The 22064-nt window shown below is 33.1% G+C and overlaps 3 protein-coding genes and 1 pseudogene across 4 annotated transcripts; 2 read left to right on the forward strand and 2 right to left on the reverse strand.

Annotated features, from left to right (window-relative positions):
- The first annotated feature begins 4652 nt into the window (after window positions 1-4652).
- Window positions 4653-6127, forward strand: LOC104747144 (uncharacterized). Its single transcript, XM_010468720.3, has one exon. It carries the CDS (start codon window positions 4671-4673, stop codon window positions 6024-6026), a length of 1356 nt encoding a protein of 451 aa, XP_010467022.1. The 5' UTR covers window positions 4653-4670; the 3' UTR covers window positions 6027-6127.
- A 645-nt stretch (window positions 6128-6772) lies between these two features.
- Window positions 6773-11328, reverse strand: LOC104747143 (anaphase-promoting complex subunit 2). Its single transcript, XM_010468719.3, has 16 exons — window positions 10798-11328; window positions 10620-10691; window positions 10298-10529; window positions 9820-10100; window positions 9636-9707; window positions 9305-9549; window positions 8779-9195; window positions 8492-8693; window positions 8289-8391; window positions 8117-8199; window positions 7888-8007; window positions 7707-7795; window positions 7550-7631; window positions 7294-7470; window positions 7147-7215; window positions 6773-7053 (listed from the first exon to the last, which is right to left on the reverse strand). Exons 1-16 carry the CDS (start codon window positions 11017-11019, stop codon window positions 6931-6933), a joined length of 2589 nt encoding a protein of 862 aa, XP_010467021.1. The 5' UTR covers window positions 11020-11328; the 3' UTR covers window positions 6773-6930.
- Window positions 11329-11347: 19 nt separating this feature from the next.
- Window positions 11348-14478, forward strand: LOC104747142 (uncharacterized). The gene is made up of 13 exons (XM_010468718.3): window positions 11348-11586; window positions 11699-11796; window positions 12446-12546; window positions 12620-12698; window positions 12799-12859; window positions 12941-12987; window positions 13077-13169; window positions 13266-13356; window positions 13418-13559; window positions 13633-13783; window positions 13858-13950; window positions 14036-14147; window positions 14237-14478. The coding sequence occupies exons 1-13, from the start codon at window positions 11535-11537 to the stop codon at window positions 14335-14337; spliced, it is 1221 nt and encodes a 406-aa protein (XP_010467020.1). The 5' UTR covers window positions 11348-11534; the 3' UTR covers window positions 14338-14478.
- A 3773-nt stretch (window positions 14479-18251) lies between these two features.
- On the reverse strand, window positions 18252-19560 carry LOC104747141 (putative long-chain-alcohol O-fatty-acyltransferase 5 pseudogene; annotated as a pseudogene). Its single transcript, XR_015581395.1, has one exon. The product of XR_015581395.1 is annotated as a putative long-chain-alcohol O-fatty-acyltransferase 5 pseudogene (transcript).
- Between the last annotated feature and the right edge of the window lie 2504 nt (window positions 19561-22064).

A 22064-nucleotide genomic window follows, 5' to 3' on the forward strand; every position in this document is an offset into this window, starting at 1 on the left:
TTAAAAAGGAATGAGACAATAACTCTTAACATGAGAAATAAACTTAGTACCCAAAAAAAAATCATAATATATTTAAAATGAGTGATTATTAGATTATGCAAAATTGTTATAGTTACTCAATTAACCATAAATATAAATATGTTTTTAAAGCACACAAAAAGATAGATTGCTATAAATTGTAACATTTTATAAATTTCTTCTTTACCACTTTCACATATTTCACGGGTGAAATGTATTCTTACACAAATACGTTGATTTTGGAATTTCATTAATTTTTCATAATGGTTTTTTTGGTAATAATCTGTCATTTATAGAAAATATTAAAAACCCGACTAACTCAAAAGATTTAAATAGTCTAATCAAAAAATAAATCAATAAATTAGATTATCTTTAGAAAATATAGTTTAGAATCCGATTGTTACTAACATATAATAAAATTAAATAATTAAACTACCGATTAATTTAGTATATGTTGTTATGATTACATAAGAAACATGAAAATTGTTATGATTATAAAATAAAATATAAGAGATATGAATTTGATTTTTAAACCACACAAAAGACATGTTGCAATAAATAGTAACATTTTATCAATATTTTTCTACCATAAAACCTCTTACATATTCAAAGATTTCACGGATGAACATTTTTATACGAAAAAATACAGCTTTGAATAAATAAATAGAAAACTTTAGTTATATATTATGTTTGATACAAACATATATTGGTTCTAGAATAATAATGTTATTTAAATTGATTTACCCCGCACATAGTGCGGATTGTTACCTAGTATGTATTAAAAACTCACTTTTCAATATTTATAATTATGGATCCCATCACCATGTCTCAACATATTTTAGTAATACATAATCATTTTGACTAATCACATAACCGAAAAAACATATTTTTGTAATACATAATCATTTTGACTCGTTACATAACCGAAAAAAATGTATTTGAGAATTGATGAAAAATATTTGGACAATAAATGTTTATAAGTTACCTTTTAGTCTATGTTTACTAAAAGATAAATCTTTGGGTGCAAATTATTATTTAAAACCGAATAAATTGAAAATATTAGGTTGAATAAAATTAGGTTGAATATCATTAAATCCATTCATCTCTAAGAAAGTGAATGAACAAGTTGAATAATTTTGCTGTATAATTAGTTTATTTTTTTAACCTCTTTAATGCAAATGGTGAAAATTGGTTGAATATTTTTTCAACCTCTTTTTGCATCCATTTTATTAACTAGGGATCTGTCTGGGCAATGACCGATTTATACTTGAGAGTTGATGGTTTAAAGTTAATTAATTTAGTTGTAAGTTTTTAGAAAACATTTTTACACTTAAAGGTAAATGTAATGTTCTATTTTTAAAATATAATATTTACTACCAAGTTTTTTTTGGCTGGAATCTAGAACCAAATTTATTCAAATTTTATTCACAAGAATATCCCAGAAACAAAATTAAACCAAATTAAAGAGCAACTTTTAGTTTTATCTAGTTAACACTTGAAAGCTGTGTAGATTTAAGTTTTTAAACCAAATTTGATTTCATTCCATGTAATCCAATTTTCCCTTTGATTATCTTGATACTCATTAAATGCCTATCAAGATAATGAAAAATACTTAAGGGGGTGTATTCAATTTGACATTTTAAGTGATTTGTGTGAAATTTACAAATTCTATGTTATTCAATCATTGATTTTAAAAAGTCTATTAAAATCCACTGTTATTGAACTGATGATTTAAAAATCTACTTTAAAATCCATTAAAATCCTTTGTTATTGAACTGATGATTTAAAAATCTACTTTAAAATCCACTGTTATTCAAAACAGTTTTGTGGATTAGGATTTTAATAATTTTTAGGATTCTGGAGGATTTGTTTAGTTAAAAATACAGAAATCCAAATCTCATGGTTTTAGGTGGGATTTGAAAGAATTTTACAGAAAATCATATGAACTTCCCTAAAATCTATCAAAATTCTAAATTTCCTAAATCCCATCAAATTCTCCAAAATCATGGTTTGAATACACCCCCCTTATATTCACCCCTAGGGGTGAACTCTTTTATTCACTTTTTCTTTTTCAACCAATCAAAATCTTTTATATAATATTTCATTGAAAAGAATAAATCAAAATTCAATTAAAAAGCAAAAAAAAAGTTGAGAAAACAAATTACTGTATGTATACTTTTAATGAATGAAAGTTGAATGTTAGCTTGGTTTAGATTTTATAATTAAACGAAGTTATATATCGGTTTAGGTTTATAAATGAGAATTAGGGTCTAGATTTTACAATTAGAACGAAATTATGAATCGGTTTGTCGGTTTGGGTTTATAATAAATGAGGTGATTAGGGTTTAGATTTTACAATTAGAATGAAATTGTATATCAGTTTGGGTTTACAAATGAGGTTATTTATGTTCAGATTTTACAATTAACTAAAATGAAATTATCTTTCAGTTTGGTTTATAAAAAAGTGGTTTAGATTTTAACTTTACAATGATGTATACAGATTTTGTTTTTTTATTTTATAAGAACGTGAGTAAAGACCCTTATTGTCCCAATATAATTTGAGTTTTAAAAATTTATATCTTTATTTTGTCAAAGATCTGGATTTCAAATATATCATATCTCTTGGATATATAAACACATGGATGTGTAACATGTGTTCACATTCAAACATTAAGAAAAGAAAAACGAACACATGTAAAATGTGTGATCCTTCAGAATGAATGATATAATTAAGAAATTACACGCTTAATTAGAGCAGAGAAACTATAAGAAAGCTATCAAGCCTAACGTGTAGTGATTATTTCGATTTTCGAATATGATAATAATTGACCTCTAATTACGGAAACCACTATTACAGCCACATGCAAAAGGTCCGGTAATAATCCGTTTCCACTTGAAACGTGACTTTTATAAAATAAATTAATAAAGCCCAATGAAAAAAGAAAAAAAAATTGCTAAACTGAAAACGACATGATAATTTTAGCAAAATCTATACTACTATTAAAGCAGAATTACTCACTAGACTTAAAATGGACGATGACTTGGTTTTGGTAAGTTTTTCATTAAAAATGATTAGAGAATCACAAAATTTAATCTAATTAACCTATAGTTTCGTTTTTGACAAATGACCATTATATCCTCGATCGATCACTTAAAAAATTATGGGTCAGGACGCGGATCCTAAAATATCCGACAACAGAAGGAAAAAAACCCGCGGATCTGTTTGTACTCCAGATTAATCTTTTTCGGATCCAGTATATTATTTCATTCAAGATTAGTTATTTAAGATCCCAAACAGAATTATTTCTTATAGGCAAACACTCTGATTTCATTTTCCTTTAAGATATTTAAATGAAAACCATAAATTTTAATTACCAAAAATTTGGATATTTCCTTAATTACCGAGATTCGATCTTAACAAATAATCTTTAAAAAGGAATATTTTGTGATTCTAAGAACCATAATAGTATCCTAAATAAAGCATAAATCAGGATAATCTTTCCATATCTTTGTTCCCAAAATTATCTCGATCTTCAATGCTAATTAAACAAATCAAACAACATTCAATATTTTAAGATTATAGAAACTAGAATATCTTAATTACATCTTCGATTTAGATTATATGGAAACTGGAAATCATATAATTAATAGCAAATGGAAACCAATATTGCATATTCTTAATCATTGATATATTACTCGCATATTCCATATATTGCTAATCACTCACCTACAACCCTAGGATCTCCTTATAGGTCTATAAATATTGCTCATTCAACATAGCTCATAACACCAAAAAACCGAAACACACAAGCATAAAATTTTAATTTTAATCATTTTTGTTTTTTGTTTTTACTTTTCTAATACGTTCGCTCAAACTATGTTTTGATTGTAAGGATTATTTATTTCATTAATTAAGTTATTGATTTACGCTATACTTTCCTATATCCAAACTACATTCTTATATACTATGAGTTATTTTATTCAACGACAATCAATTTTTTGTTTTTTTCCAGCACCAATCAGTTTACATTTATGAAATTTAGAGTTTTATACAACTTATGCAATGAAAATTGGTTATTAACCATTGCATCCCTAGCTTGATCAAAATTATTGAGCTATTACGGCTGATTTTGTTGTGTATTACCGGCCACCTATCAAGCAAATGCATTTTACTACAAAACTACTATCCAATATTGCAGTGTATCTGTTTCCGTGAAAAGCTACATTCTACAAACTAATTTATTAGGATTTCTAATTTACTGTATAACTCGAAATATATAAATAAACACTATATAAACAAAAAAATAAATCAAAATAAAAAACTAGATTACAAAAATACAAATTACAAAAAAGTAACTAACAAAATATATAATCCGTGCTGTATCACGGGGTATCACTTAGTATATATATATATACGAATGGATCGATTTTAAACTTTGACTCTGCAGTTATTAAAAGTAATAGCTACTTACGTACAAGTTATGTAACTTGTTTTACAAGAAATAAATTACGCTTTTGAAACAGTAATTTGTTTCGCAAGAAATAAAAGATTCTCCCGAAAAGAAAAAGTTCTAGATCTGTGCTTTATTAATAGGCTGCGTTTTTCTTCTCTGAGACTCTGAGTCTCAGTAGTGTCTCACCACACAACCACCATGAACTCTTGCTCCTTCACTATTTTCATCTTTGCCGCCGTTATCTCTATCAGTTGTTTAACTTCAACTAGAGCTGCCACGTGCCATCCCGATGACGAAACGGGTCTTTTAGCTTTCAAAGCCGGTATAACCCGAGATCCTTTGGGCATTCTCAGCACTTGGAAGAAAGGAACTGAATGCTGCTCCTGGATGGGTGTCATTTGCATCACCGGGGATCGCGTCACCGAACTGCGAATATACGGAGGTGGCGGAGGCTCTCTCTGGGGAAATATCTCAATGACGTTGGCAAGACTTGAGCACCTCGAGTCAGTTTCCTTCACCTATCTCAAGATCACTGGATCTTTTCCTCAATTCCTTTTCAAATTACCAAACCTAAACCTAATTCGCATCTCTCATACTCATCTCTCTGGTCCCCTTCCTGCCAATATCGGCGCGCTAAGCCAAGTTGAAGATGTAGCTCTGGATAACAATAGGTTCACTGGTCCGATCCCGAGTTCGATATCAAAATTGACTCGGTTAACTTGGCTCGATCTAGGCGCCAACCGCCTCTCAGGAACCATTCCAAATATTTTCAAATCTATGACGAAGCTTCTTGGTCTGGATCTCTCCCGCAACAAATTCTTTGGAAAACTTCCTACGTCGATTGCATCGCTTGCACCAACTGTCACGTTCCTTGATCTGAGCCAGAACAATCTTTCAGGGGCAATTCCTAACTATTTATCGAAATTTGGAGAGCTCTCCACATTGGATCTCTCGAGGAATCGGTTCTCAGGGGCCGTGCCGATTAGTTTCGCAAATATGACTAGTATTTTCCATCTCAAACTCTCCCACAATCTTCTGACCGGTAGATTCCCTGCCATGAAGTTCGTCGACGGCATTGGCTCTCTAGATCTCTCCTACAACCAATATCATTTCGAAATGATTCCAGAATGGGTAACATTGTCACCTGAAATATACAATTTGAAGCTTGCTAAATGTGGAATCAAGATGAGGTTCGAAGATTGGAAGCCAGTGAGAACCGAATCTATGCATTACGTCGACTTTTCAGAAAATGATATCTCAGGGAGTCCAGCAAGTTTCCTGAACCACGCAGCAGCTTTGTTGGAGTTCAAGATGTCAGGAAACAAACTTCGGTTTGACTTTGGGAAGGTAAAGTTCACCAAGTCGTTGAGAAGCTTGGATCTGTCAAGAAACTTGATATATGGAAAGGTGCCCGTTTCGGTGGCTGGGCTGCAAACACTCAACTTGAGTCAAAACCATCTTTGTGGAAAGCTTCCAGCTACAAAGTTCTTGGCCAGCGTCTTTGGCGGCAACGATTGTTTATGCGGTTCTCCACTTTCTCCTTGTAAAGCTTAATTAATGAGCAATAAATAATACTATCTTATATATGGATTTACAATTACACATATAGGTCCAAATAAGATTTGTAATAATTAAAATAAAACAGTTTGAAGACATTACATGACCACAGCAAGCTCCTCTTACTTCCTTAGCCTCTCATATCTCCACTCACATGAACTCCAAAAAACTTGAAAAAACTTACAGGAAAACTTCTAACTCTTTGGGGAATGGAAAGCGGCTAAAACAAGACAAGGGCGTTGAGTTTTTCCTTAAATACACTAACCAAACCCAAAAACAATCAAATCGGCGATTTAAAACTAAACTGGCTGACCATAAATTGTTGGTGTCAACCGACAGTGTTATAACCTGGTTCTTGACCTAAAATCGGCCTCAATGGACGTTTGAAAAATTCATCCGACATGTCTCGGCCAAAGAGAAAGAGAATGTCGAGAAGGAGGAATGGTGAAAGAAAAATTTGTGTTTGTCAAGAGGAATGATTAAGGCGAGCTTTTCTCTCTTCTCTCACACGACATGGACACAGCCCTAACATGCCATTATGTGCCTTGGTAGCCTTTTTCTTACGGTTATTTTTAACCGGCGGCTCTGGTAGTAACAAGATCTCCTAGGGGACTTCAGGTTTCTCAAGTTCTCAGCTTTTGAGATTATTACGAGCTTAGGTCCTCACTCATTGTTGATATCTTCTTTATTATATAGACAGAGATAACCCATAAGACCATAAGGTATCGTTTACACGTCCAGAAGAGTAGAAAAAGTTTCATTTCCGTTAATCAATTTGGAAAGTGGTAACAGTATATCACTTGGAGCACAATTTCTTTAAGGACAATGTGAAAGCAAGAAGACAAGGATCTTGATACAAAAGACAAAACTAGTTCTAGTCAAACACATGAAAAGGTTTCTTCTACTTTTTTAACAAATACATTCCATCTCTAAACTCTAGTTTCTCTTCGGAAACCAAACCAGAAAGAAAGCTCTGAAGCTGTTGCAGTGACTTGTCATAAGAAGGGTCAGCCACACAAAACATCTACAAGGAAGAAAAAAAAAAAAAACAGAGCAATGATCAATGATCAAGACAACAATGTTGTAGGATCAGTTAGGTTGATATATCAGATTGTACCTTAAGAGTGTTATGGATTCGTTCTAATGCCATGGTACCAAAGTTTGTGAGCATTCCCATGATGAATTTCTGAAACATGGTTGATAATTTGTTTAGGATTTATAATATTTCTGGAGAATGAAGAGGTTTCCTAAGAATTTTACATACCTCGTATATGGTCATTTCTTTGCGAAGTTGATCTTCCACAGAGGCAATCGATGTTTCACTCTCTTCATCGCCTGTTAGAAGCTCCTCGCCTTCGTTCTTTCCGGAATCAGTTATGGATTCAACAAGTGTTAACACGTTGGAAGTTGAGTCTACTCCTGTAGATTCTCTCAGAACTCCCTAAGTGCAGGAAAGTTGCAAATAAGCTTTTTTTCTACACGAGTGGTTTAAAGCAAGAGACTACAATTACATTATATACCTTGCTTATCCAAAAGTTTACTCTTCGGGTTAATACATCAACGGGTACCCCAATGACTGCAGCAAGATCTTTAGAGGTCCAACTGAAAAAATTACGTGATTTCAATTAAACATTTTGAAGAGGTTATATCTGTATTGATCGATTCTTGTAATTTAACCTTTTCTTTTCTTGAAATTGCATTATAATGGCTGCATGTGTGGGGGAGACCGTGAACTGCATAGTTCTGTCTTCAAATTGCAACTCCAACTGAATCCATCAAAGCCATTTCAGAGAGGTATCTGATTTATCCAATAATCCAAAACATGAATCGTTCACTTAAGTGTTTATGCTAGATGTACCTTGACAGTGCCAAGATTTTTCTTCCAAAGTAGTTTACGAGGGGTCTTGATTTCATGATACCGATTGGCATAATCTGATAGAAGCTTGTCAATAGGTCCTGGTAGCTCTAGAGGTTCATCCTGAAATTCCACTTTTAATTCAGTAAATGGAAGCTATCACAATAATCTATACGCCTCATGTGTGTATGACATGATGGATGAAAAATCAGAGGGAAGAATATATGAATACCTGAATTGGTGGCCAGAAGTTTGTTGAAAGTATTGTCGAGGTAAGAGTATCAACAAATAGCTCACTCTCTCTTAACTCGGTGCCTAAACAGAAGCAATGGACACATATACTAAGTAATAGAATCAGACAAGTATCCACCTTGCACGAGTAAACAATTCAGAAATATAACAACCTGTTTGGGATGCCTTTTTAATGTTGGTGTTCACTCTCTTAGAATCAATTAAGTCGTTCAGCATTATCTCGCATCTTTGCATACTGGCTTCTCCAAAATGTATCTATTGGCATAATCAGAGAAGGTAAAGTTAGATTCAACACTATAGAAAGAATCCAATAGTTTGGTAAAGTCGAACTTAAGAGTGTTAAAATGGAGCTTGCCTTGAGAAGTTCCACAGTGCGTATCTCAGTGTCGATGTCATAATCAGTCTTGTTAAGAAGCTTTTCCGCAAGCATAACACGATATTCATTTACTAATTGCTCTTTTGATCCTATTATATCAACAAGCATTCCAAGTATGTCTACCTTCCTCTGACTGAGGCTACCTTTTAAAGGATCAGCCTCGACAGGGTCCGGTTCCCACCTGAGAGGACAAAGCACATTAAAAGGTGTCAGACAAATAAATCCAATGCGATTATAATCAAGAATATATACAACAGGAAGGATACCGGGAAGCATTGATCCAGGCTTGCTTATCATCAGTGTGAAAATCATCGTCAAAACCGGTATCCTCTTGGTTTTCTTCATCCCTCATTAATTCTTCAAGAAGACTATCCCCAGGATTACCGGAACCATTAGCATTCCCTCCACTTCCATCAGTAAGCATAGTAACAATACATTTAATGGTGTCTTTCCTCCCCCGTAAATAGTCTCTAATTGGTTCACCCACTGCTTCCAGAAATACACCAGCTGGGTCTATTGCTCGAAGGGCTTTAATAGTCGATACATACTGATGCAATATATCATTGGTTGATGCACCAGCAGTGAGCAAACGATATTTCAGCGAAGAAATAAAAGATTCAACTAGCTTAGAATGTTGTCCAGTATATTCAAGACACTGTTTTAAGTCTTCAATGGAAGGAGAACTGTTGCAGCACCAAAAAATCCATCAGAGATGCAAGATAATTCGACTTGTTGCAATATTTGAATTGAGTCTCGAGTGAGATATGTGGGGAGAAAAAAAAGTAAAAATACCTCTCAGGATAATCAACAATGATCTCAAATAATTTGGCTATCCTTAAATCTTGCAGTGTCTCATACGCAAAATACTCTAGCCGTAGTTTCCACCTAACAATTCCTTCGGAAGGAGTCACCACTCTGGAAAAGCTAGGAGATGGGCAACAAGCCAGAGGGGACGTGAGGTCAGAAGATGCGGTACCATAACTTACAGAATCACCAAGATAAGAAAGAAGTGCATTAAGGAACTGTAGAGGGACAGTCTGAAAAGAGACATTAAAAGATCAGGTATCTCAAAATTACCAAACTAATCTGATGGTGCAGTGAGAATCTCACCAGCAAAACCTACCTGAATCCATTCTTTGATTGATTCCAAAACAGACGTCCTGTAATCATCACCAGCCAGATCATGGACTTTCGCCTGCCGTATAACATTGCCAAACAGAGTACAAGTTATTCGTATGTATAGTCACTACCTATACCATGTTATAACTCTTAGTGAGGGAGATAAAGTCTCTGATGCATAAACATACCTTAAGAAGCAAAAAGATGGCAGAAGCATAAGCATTTTCAGCCATAGATGTAAAGCCAATGCTTCTAAGGTCACGGACCACCTTCCCAATGTTCTTTACCAACTTGTCATGTCCCAAACGTTTTCCTTGGGCATAGCCTTCATCAACATCCATTTCTCCATTTTTATATCTCAACTTCTCGTCCAAATCCATGCAATCATCCTCTCGTTCTTCAATACTATCTCCATCCACGATTGCACTTAACTCCTCCAGCCTTTCCTTAAAATACCAGTGGAGTATTTCTAAGAACATAATAAAGAGAGGAACAATATGAGAGTAATGATTGAACAAGTGGCAAACATATAAAACAAACTTCCAAGCAATGAAATCAGAAAATAACATTGATAGTTACGAAGGAACACACTACTGACTCATTGGTTGTGTAAATCAAACTAAAATACAAAATCAACAAAGAACAAGCTATCAAAGATGGACATACCAGGAAAATGTTGTGGAAGAGTTGTCATTAGAGTAGAAGACAACATTGACTGGAATCTCAAAAAAAGATGAACTCTTTCTGTATCTGAGTTCTGTCTATCCTCTGATGACTGTTGTTTAAACGACTGCAAAGCATGAACCAATATGGACAGACACTTCTCATGATACTGCTTCTCAATAGAAATTTCTTCCAAAGCCTTGCATAACACAACCTGAATCTCCTCTCCATAATTCTGCCCCAAAAGTATCCATTTTTAGTCAAAACTAGAAGTGAATAGCAAACAAAGCATCAACGAAGCGTGTATATGTATGTATCTTCTTACAGTAAGTTTCTTCTCACTATAAGCATCAAAATGATGCCAAAAACTCGATGCACCTCCCTTCTCAAAAGCTTGCTGAAACAAGAAAAAAATGTCCCCGCAGAAACCACCAAATAAGAGAACAAACATACTTCCCAAACAGATCAGTTACCTAAGTAGGAACAAGCTAATAATAATATACCTCGAGTGATCTGAGGAAGTGGTCACGAACAAGAGAATCAAGCCCGTACTTGCAGAGACAATACACATGAGACAAAAACTCATCTTCAACTCCTGTGCCGGCAATGAGAGACTCCACAGTGGTGAAAAAACCATCGTAGCTTTCAGTAATCTCCTGAATTGCATCGTCTGAGAGAGTTTCCAAAATCTCTAAATTGCAATCAGATGAACCCAAAGCTTCCATCTTTTTTTTTTTTCACTTCAAAACTTCCTAAAAGCCTAATTCCTTCTTGCCCAGACCCAGAGACTTCACCGTGTTGTAATTCACTGACTAAGAAGATAAAAATCAGAAACTCAATTCACTTCACTAGGCGTTCTTGACTTCGGCGGTGGTGATGGTTGGGTTGTATCTCCTCGCTGTCGTCACCGGATTGAGGGTAGAGCCGACTGTAATTCATCCTTTTTAGTTTAGGTTGTACCGGTTAAACCGGGTTTGGCTGATTCTGATTTTGTAAATCACCCCATGATTCCCGGTTAGGGTTTTTAAGGAAACAGTCTCGATAATTAAAGACGGGACTTATTGATTTTGACTACCAGAATCAATATTTTTATTTTTTTTAGGAGGCTCCAAGCTCTCATTGCTCTGTTTCTTCTACTTAAATTCAAAAACCTTAGAATATTCGAGACTTGAAAAGATACCCACCTTTTATAAACAAAAAGACCAGATCATCGTGAATCTAGGGTTTTGAATCGACCACCATGTCGGACGAGAAAGTCGTCGCCGTGATCATGGTTGGTGGTCCGACCAAAGGTAACATCTTTTTTTTCTTTTGTGGATCTATATTATTTTAAAAAGAAAAGAAAAGAAAAAAAAAAAAAATGTGATTTTGATTTTGGTTTTTGTTAATGTGGTTTCGATTTAGGAACTCGATTTCGTCCTTTATCGTTCAATACACCGAAACCATTGATTCCTTTGGCTGGTCAACCCATGATTCATCATCCTATCTCTGCTTGTAAAAAGGTTTGTTTTTTTTTTTTTTTACTATTTGATCCATGAATCTTGCGTTTGTTCTTATCATTTAGATGATTAAGTAAAAGGGTTCATAGAGTTAGAATCTTGGAATTGTGACTAGCTCTTAAGTATATTGTTAAGCTCAGTTACATGAATGCGTCCTTGTGTTGCACCTCAATCTGTTTTGTTCTTAGAAATTTTGAAATCGCAGTATGATGTATTGTCAATGTGGTATTGTATGATTCCAGTTTTGAGTTTTTCCTTGTATAATTACTTTAAGGATGCTAGAAACATGGGAAAGTTCTCAACTTTGAAATGTTGATTTCTGTGGCATGGCTTGTTTTGTTTTAACCTGAGTTTGTTCCATATTAGTACTCTTATGGCATGGCATGGATTGTTTGTTACATACAACCTGAGTTTTTTCCAATCTAGTACTCTTACTTTGTTACTGGAATTTTAGAAAAACAAGATCTACAACGTTGGAAAAAGGATTGTTCTTGTATGATTTTTAGTTTCCAAGCTATGAACTTTATCTTGTTACATTAGTATCTCAAGCTAGCCAGAATAATGGGTTAAGACTGAAATAATACTTGGGAAAGTCCTCAACTTTTGGAATTTTGATTGCTCATATCAGATTTTGTTTATTTGACATGGACAGATATCAAATCTGGCTCAGATCTTTCTGATTGGATTTTACGACGAAAGAGAATTCGCTTTGTATGTCTCTTCGATATCTAACGAGCTGAAAATTCCAGTGCGGTAAGTTATAGCACTTGTGTTTTTGGTGTCTAATGTAAAACCTTCTCTGCTCATGCATGCTCTTGTTATGTAGATACTTAAAAGAAGATAGACCCCATGGCTCAGCCGGTGCTCTTTATTACTTTCGTGATAGAATTATGGAAGAAAAACCGGTTTGAACTCTCATGATACATTCTCAATTTTAGTTCCTGCTTCACTCAGTCATTTTTTTCTTGATTCATCTACTAATTTTTATTCTCCCATCTTGAACAGTCGCATGTTTTCCTCCTGAACTGTGATGTGTGCTGTTCTTTCCCTCTTCAGGGCATACTCGGTAATCTCACTTTTAAATCTCAAATCTCCTCCATTGTTTCCATTTTTTTATAATTTGATGTAACTTCACTACTTTTTGTAGATGCACATCGAAGATATGGTGGTATTGGAACTATGCTAGTAATCAAGGTTGGTTGTCCTGATTGGTTGTTTTAGATTTTACTAAGGAAACAAACATAAAGATCATACATTCTTGAATATCGCTTTTTTCGCTTCAGGTTTCTGCAGAAGCAGCCAGCCAATTTGGAGAATTGATAGCTGATCCGGATACTAAAGAGCTCCTGCATTATACAGAGAAGCCCGAGACTTTCGTAATTATCTCCAAAACTATCCTGTTTTCTTATTTCCTTCACTTGCTCTGAATCTTGTGTACCTTATAAAATTTCCTTGTTATCTACTCAATGCAGGTCAGTGACTTGATAAACTGTGGTGTCTATGTGTTTACCTCAGATATCTTCAAAGCCATTGAAGAAGTATATAGCCAAATAAGAGACACATGTGAGTATTCATTATAAGCCTCTCTCAGATATTCATTGTCTAATCACCTTAAATTTGGCAGCTAGCAACTACCAATCCGCTACAAGGTCTGTTCCTGCGGATTTTGTGAGATTAGATCAAGATATATTGTCACCTCTTGCTGGAAAGAAACAACTATACACATATGAGAATAAGGATTTCTGGGAACAGATAAAGACTCCAGGGTAAGTTGGTTGTAAATAATTGTTGCAGACGTTCTTGGATTACTCCTTGTGCTAATTAAATTGCTTTAAATAGGAAATCTTTGAAATGCTCGTCTCTATATCTTTCCCAATTCCGCCAAACATCGCCTCATCTTTTAGCTTCAGGAGATGGTACTAACAGGAAACCGATGATCATTGGTGATGTTTATATTCACCCATCCGTAAAACTGCATCCAACCGCAAAGGTAAGTTTCTCATGAATTATAACTAAACTTCTTATTTAGTTTGCAAATGACCAACTTAAATTTCTTGGATCAAGATTGGTCCAAATGTGTCGATCTCAGCAAATGTTCGTGTTGGACCTGGTGTAAGGCTTATTAACTGCATAATCTTAGACGATGTTGAAATCAAGGTAATTTGAATCGGTGCTTGCAATGTTGTTCTTGTTATGAATACAAAAGATTTGTTGTTTAATGTTCTGATCTGGTTAAATGCAGGACAATGCTGTTGTTATAAACTCAATCATCGGATGGAAATCATCCATAGGTAGATGGTCGAGAGTTCAGGCTAGTGGAGATTACAGTGAGAGGCTTGGGATTACTATTCTTGGTAACTTCATTGTATTTTCTTAAAGCTTTTTTGTTCTTCAAATCATTTCGCTATTTTTTTTTTTTTTTATGATTAATTTGTATCTGTAGGTGAGGCTGTAACCGTGGAAGACGAAGTTGCAGTCATAGGAAGCATTGTTCTTCAGAATAAGACACTTAATGTTAGTGTTCAAGAAGATATAATCTTGTGATTGATCACGATGATTATTGTTCAGATTTGTTTTTTAACTGAAACCGGAAAAGAAATACAGACAGACGTAACGCAGTGCGAAGTTTGCGAGCCCACTCGTCTTTTCCTATGGCTAGGATTACTCTTTCTGAGTTTTGTCCTACTTAAACGAGTTCACAGGATTAGATTTTGTGTTAGTAGAACCTATGGAAGATTTGTAAACTCTCATTGTACTTTGGTTTTATATACTAAAAGAAATTATGGAGAAAAGAGTTAAAAAAGAAGACATTGCTGAGAATTTTGTAAGAAAGTCATTGCTGAGAAGTTGTACCGTAAACCGGTTCGTGCAAATACTGCAGATGTGGGAGTAGGTACCAAAAGTGGGGTAGATATACTTGGGTATCTACTAAGATCAGTGAGTCCAATCTGCTCAGGTACCACCAGTAAAGGTTGCAGACTTAAGATCGATGAACCATAGCGTTCTCTTCTTGTGAAAACCTACATCTTGATTCGAAAAGGCGTAATCGATCTAAGTACCATCATCACAGAGGTTTTCAACAAATTGTTCTCTTCTTGTGAAAACAACGTAGGTTGTATTTCTCTCGCTGATAATAGCATAATGGCCCTATACTTTTTTCTCAAAATTCTCATACATATATGGGAATATGGAATCATAAGCAATTATGCATGGTGTTAAGTCTTTAAACATACACAGATGGCAGGCACTCAAGACTTCTAAGATTGTAGTGATCTTTGGTAGAGAATTAGCTTGCTTTTTGCCCCATATCGTAGACAAGCCTCTCTGCATCCCCCGGCTTTGCAAGACACTGAGGACTGTCAAATCGTTATGGTTTTTGATATTCAGATCAATTTTTTTTGGTACTTCGCAACATCATCGGTTCCTGCAGTACATCGGAATTGACCATGTACACGTCCTCGTAAAACGTGCAAATTCTACGTAAGTAACGTAACGCGTACGTGCAAATTTTATGTTTATAACAAGAAGTTAGTTTGGTTTCGTAGTGATGTGTATCCGAAGTTCGGAACTGTACAAAATGCTGAAGCAAAACGTGTATTATCTGAAGAAACTCCTCAAGTTGCGTTACACCATGGTTTGGTGAAGCTTTCCAGCAGGTTGAGAAAGTTGTTATGTTATGGCGATCCATTGTTTCCTCTATGTCGTTTGTATATGCTAATATTTTCTACTAGAAAGTTACCCACGTGGTTTATAAAATCAAATATTTTATATATAAAATCAAATTTTATTAAATTATACATGAAATGTTCATGATATTATTTATATATGCCTTGAAAAGAATTTAAATACATAAATTTATAAGTTTATAATTATGAAGTGTGTTAAAAGAAAGACAATTTTCACATATTGCATAAAAATAAGTTTTGGTTTTAAATTTAGCAAATCATTTCTAAATTTTAAAAATACTAAAATAGCATCATGCTTTCAATCTTATACTCTAAATACTAAACCATATCTCTTCAAAATTATACCCTAAATGTAAAATATAAAAATATAGATAACCATTAGAAATTGTTTAAACTTTTCTCGGCATAATGACAGATGGAGTAAGGATTACAGGAAAATAGACATGAGGTATGATTGGCAACTCAAACAATACCAATGTGATATAAAAGTACTTTTGCTTTTGTACAGGTTAATCTACTATAATTTAGACCACTTTTAATGATTGACATATGTCTTTGATGAAAGTATTGAGGTTACAATATGTGTATATATATATTAAATATTTTACAATAGGTCTCTGTAATGTTTTTCCGTGTAATGCAAAAGGATGTTGTAAATTTTGGGAAGTGATTCCAAAGAGGCATAAAGAAATATGTGATCTTTTGACCATTTATATATGCATTACACGGTAAAATTAGGCTCAATCTTTTTATCAATATGCACAGTAAATTTTTTTTTTTGGTTATGGGAATAAAGAACTTTTAAAAATGAAAAAGAAAGCAAATTTACAAAACATAAACTTAGAAATATATTGTAGTTGAAGATCTGAGGACTTAAGAGGAGAAATCTAAGGGACTTATAACTATAATATTATGTGTGAATGTTCAAAGCCAAAGAGATTGTGCTTTAGGAGTCAAGCATTAGACTCATCTTCATCACTTAAGACTTCCAACTATAGTTTGAAAGTTAAAAAATCACATTACAAAACAATGCAAAAACTTTAATTCATGACTATAATAAAACATAATCCTTTGAAAGATGCTAATAAATATTGACAAGACTCTGATACCAAAAAAAAAAACATTGACATGGCTTTGTGAACAATTTTTTCAAATAGTCCTAGAGAAATTAATATGTTAATCATCATACTGCAAGACATCATGTTTTTATAAAAAACTTCATAAGAAATAATATTAAGAAAAAATACCATGGGAAATGATGGGAAAAGAAAGATATATAGCTAAACATTGTTTGAAGTTTGTAAGGAATTTCATTGACACGTTATTCTGAATAATCACATTCATAGCAATATACAGTTATAAAACATATTAATTGTAATTAATTTGGTCATATGCATTATTGCAACATGAACAGTTTGAACAAAAGAAAACGTCCACCCATAATGTCATAAAGGTAATTGATTGAGAGCAGTGTTCAAGAAAGCGGTCTAGGCGGCCGCCTAGGCGCTAGGCGCTCAGCAGACGCCTAGATGACCGCCTAAACCGCTTAAAATTACATAAATTGTATTTTAATATTTATTTTTGATTTTTAAATTACATATATTAAATTATTATGTTTTATATCTATATATGTAATTATAAACATTTATATGTTGTTAATATAATTTAAATACATGTATTTTTTTACTTTTGTTTATAATTTATATTTTTTTATTTTTATAACATATATATTTGTATAATTTTATATATTTAATATTTTATGTTGTAAACGCCTAAACCGCCTAAAAACCGTCTAGGCCCCGACTAAGCGTTCTAGGCGCTAGGCGCTGGATCACCGCCCAGATACCACCTAGCGCTTTCTTGAACACTGATTGAGAGAAGTAAATGTAAATCTATAGAAACTGACACATGTGTGTAGACAATTTAGTTTTAGATTAACAATAATGTGTCTTTTTATTTCATTAAAATTGAAAAAATGACACATGTTTAAAAAAATAGAGAGGTGCCAAATGACAATTTCTCACAACTCTACTTTATTATAGTTTAATATATAGTAAATATTGACATGTGAAACCGATAAAAATAGTTAAGTAATAAAGTTCCTGTTGCGATAAAAAAAAATAAGTGAAAATTTTATAAATTGTAAAAACAAAATACAATAAATATATTTTGTAAAATATATTATTTTTTCTTTAACAAAAGTAAACTTTAGAGATTCTTGCTATGAAATAATACTAAATTAAAAAAAAAAATAATTAAAGATTTGGTAGAGGAAGATAAATCTTAGTACTTCTATTTCTATATAATAAATAATGTGATTTTTAACCAATTAGATCATCAAAGAGGAATAAAGCAGGTGATAGAATTGATGATGATGTGAGAAATGAGGGACAACCAACCATAAATAAAACCTTAATACTTTTTCAGATTATGTAGTTGATGCTTCGAAATGATGCCAAGTTCGTAGAAGCAGAGAGGCGTGGAGAAGAAAGAAAATATATTTAACCTTTTTAATTAGTTATTTTGGCTAGGAAAAAGACCTATTTTTTTTTGTTTCTTTGGTTTGTTTGCTCCATAGTTTTGAATTAAAATTAAAATGAGTTTATGTCTTGTTGGCTAGGGAATTGAAATGGATCTATGTAAGTTTCTTTAACCCATAGTTTTGAACTAAATTGAGAATGAGAACATATGTCAGCTATATAAGAAGACATGTGTCATGTTATTAGAAGAAGTTGAGAAAAACCTTCTTATATTATATAAGATATAATATTATTTAATCAAATAAATAAGATATATATTATTTGACCACTGATGTTTACATCACATAATTATAAAACATACCAACCCGATTTATAACAAAATTCCAATGATTTTATTTTCTTTTTAAAAATCAAATTAAAACAAACCAAAACGCTGATTGTAAACACTCTTAAAAGACTAAACAACGATTAAATTGTGTTTATTTTAACGATTAACTTGTGTTTAATTAAGACTAGTTGTAAATATCCCCAACAAGCCAAAGTAACTTATGCTTAACGAAATCAACACAATACAAAGCTTCATTGGTGTATTTCTCCATAACGCCACTTCTTGTAAGCTGAGGTGTCATCAACCAAAAACCAGTCACAAATACAAACCCTACCGTGAGTATCCGTGAAACCGTGGGACTCAACCTCCACCGCTGCATCACCGTTGTCTTCTTTTTCACAGCCAATTCCGCCGCAATGCAAACGCCTTGTAACACGAAGAACAGCGTAACTTTCCCTGTAGGCATCTCACGAGTTAAATAGAAGAAGAGCAAGTCGTGAACCAAACCGGAGACGATGAACGTTGCCAATATCCCCGGAAACAAAGCCCAACTAGAGCTCATCCGGCGTTCAGAAACTCGCCGCATTGGTGTGTAAACGGCTGGCCGGAGGATAGCCGGAACCATAATATTCCACCTACGACCCCAGAAGTCTTGTAAAGATGTGGCTAAGTATGGTTTGTTTGACTGTGGCTCGAGCTCACACCCGAGAGATATAGAGATAAAAACTTTGAGTAACGTAAAAATAATCTCAATCTCTAGATATAGATGTACAAAATAGAGACCCATCAGCAGAATGGGAGGCATACTTTGTTTGTAACCATACAAATGTAGTAGCACACCAAATATAGCAACTTTAATGGCGAAAACTAATTTGGGCAAATGAGTGTTAGGTTTAGGGTTTTGTTGGGCTTTGATTGGGAAGCAAGTAAAGAAGAGGAACCATAGGAGATTTTTAGGAATTGGGATTAGAGGACCTTTATCAAAGGAAAAGAGAATGAGTTTGAAATTTGTGAGCCATGTGAGGGAAAATGCTGTGATGAAAGATAAATGAACAGAGGAGTAAAACAGAGGAAGAACAAGAAACAAAGCAACGATGGGTAAAACAGAGAGGAATCGAGGAATACCAGATTTGATTTTGGGTGGTAAATAGTAACAATAAGATATGGACATGATTGCAATAACCAATACCTTGATCAAGCTCTTAAGTTCTTCCTCCATGACTTAGATCTTTGTGTTTTGTTGTTGAGTGTTTTAGCCAATCACCAAAAGTTGTAACTTGGCTGATCTTTTAATGGGAATTTAAGTTAACTGTTCGCAGATACGGCACCGATTACATAGTGGGTGAGAATTAAATTGAATTAAATAATTATAGTACGAAGAGCATTAAGATCGACTACTTTTGTTGTTAGTCTTGAGTTAATATGGTTTTAAAAATCCTCAACCATACAAAAAAAAGTAATGAGAAATGTTTATATGAAAATGAGGATTAGAGAATGATTGGTAACTCTGGTTTAGTAAAGTTGGATTAAGGTTTGTGCAACTTCACTTAATCAAAGTTTGTGGTAAGTATGATTTATTAGACTGTGGCATAGTTTAGTGAGAATAATACTAATACCAAATCTGGCAATCTTAGTGACAAAAGAAGGTGTAAGACGCATCTTAAGAATTCTCAAACCAGACGAGATGGCATAGTTTCTGTTTTCATTTGTTAATAACGAGATGTCATAGATAAAATAACAACACAAACACAATTAATCAATTATATAAAAAAGATAGTTATATAATTATATCACATAAGTTTGGCGGATAAACAGCTTTATCGTACATTATCATCTTATAAAAACTCATTTATACTTATTCAATCAATTATAGATTTTAAAAAGTTTAATGATCCGTGGTTTATCTGAGCGATTAGACTTATGTTTAATGTGTTTCTTTGATTGGTGATTGATTCCCAGGGACGCCCTGACCTAAAGCCAATGAAACAAGGGCTTTAGGCGCCAAAATATATATAACATTTTGGGGCATCAAAAACAACAAAACCCTTGTAATACAGTGGTTGTCCCCTGTTTCTTTAGGTGTCTAGGATGCAGGTTTGAAACTCGGTAACAGCAATATATGCACATTTTTATTACTTAAAGGGCAACAAATTTTTTTTTTGCTTTAGGCAGCCCACAATGTTGGGCCGCCACTGTTGATTCCCTTCTGTGTTTGTGTGATTTCGTGGTTGTTTGTGGCTTGGTTTGGCTACTACGAGTGCCAAGGACGAGTTTGTGGCTCGTGGAGACTGTGATCTGTCGATGGGAATTGATGCTAGGATACAAAGTCGTGTGATTTCACGATGGACTGATGAGGCTGTCGGTCGACACCAATAGATTTTCGATCGATTCTAGTGTTCAGCAGACTGCGGATGTGTCTTTTTCTTGCCTGGTTTGGTTGTTCTTTTTGAATTGCTTATGCTTGTCTTTTCGCTTGTGTGTATAGCCTAGTAGATGGGAGGATTGCCTCACTAAGTATTTGTGATAATACTTATACATCTCAATTGTTGTTTGTGGTGCCGATATATGTAACGTCGAATCATGGCAATGAGGAGGAAGATGATCTTGGATCTTGGTTATGTGTTGTTGGTTTTGGTTACATTATTAATATTGAAACCTTTTATAGAAATATGCTAGGTTATTGGATAGAATGGTTAGAGATAATATTATATTGATGTTTTATTAGAGATGGTTATGTGATATGTTTTCCACTGTATATGTTAGTATTATGGGATGCTTGATTAATATATTACTAGGATATATCCCGTGCTTAAAGCACGGGTCAACATTTTTAAAAAAAATTATAATATAATAATAAAAATTATTGTTTTATTTTTTTTTAAAGTTATTTTATTTGAGATAATATTTTAAATTTTTATGTAAATCTATTAGTTTATTTGAATAATAATTATTTTAAAATATTATAGTATTTTATTTTTGACGTATTATTATAGTTTTATATTTTTTGTTTGTTGTAGTTGAATCATTATTTTGTGAAATATAAAATAGTAATTTTAATATTATAATTGTGAGCAAATAAAAATTATTAATTTATCATTTATATAAATTTAGTTTTACCAACCTGCCAATGTGGAAATTAAAACACACATTTTCATACAATGAGTAATATATCTTCGTTTTAAAAAATTCAAATCACAACATATGCAGAAAAAATATGCATTTTAAATTCTAAGTATTATATGGAAATTCCAAACAATTTGTAAATAAAATATAATAAAGATGATAGGAGAATCATAATTTGAAAACTTAACAAAATCTTTGAATTTAGTTATTAAAAATAATTGTATTGTATACTTGGATATAAAATCTTATTTTTTAAAACTCTGATTGGTTTATATATTTTAAAAAAAAATTAGTAATTTCGTCTATAATTTATTAGAGAGAGAAAATATAATTTTAGATTTTTTTAGATTTTTAATATTTGATCTCTGAGTGTTTTTTATTTTTAGTTAATTATATTTATTTAAAATTAGTTAATTAAGCTTAATTATTATTTTCTAATGGCAATTGAATGTAATTTTTTACACATTTTAATGTTAGTTTCATATTTGTACTTCTCAATTAATATAGTAGGATGTTAAAATTAAAAAAAACGGATCCAATCGTTTCATATCTAATTTGTCATCTTCCTAGATGTACTCATTCACCTCCCACCTAATTTGTCATCTTCCTAGTTCCTATCCACATTTATAAAACTCGTCATTAAATTTTGCACTG

The sequence above is a fragment of the Camelina sativa genome, chromosome 15 (genome assembly GCF_030686135.1).
Source record: "Camelina sativa cultivar CO46 ecotype springtype chromosome 15, ASM3068613v1".
Taxonomy (NCBI): Eukaryota; Viridiplantae; Streptophyta; class Magnoliopsida; order Brassicales; family Brassicaceae; genus Camelina; species Camelina sativa.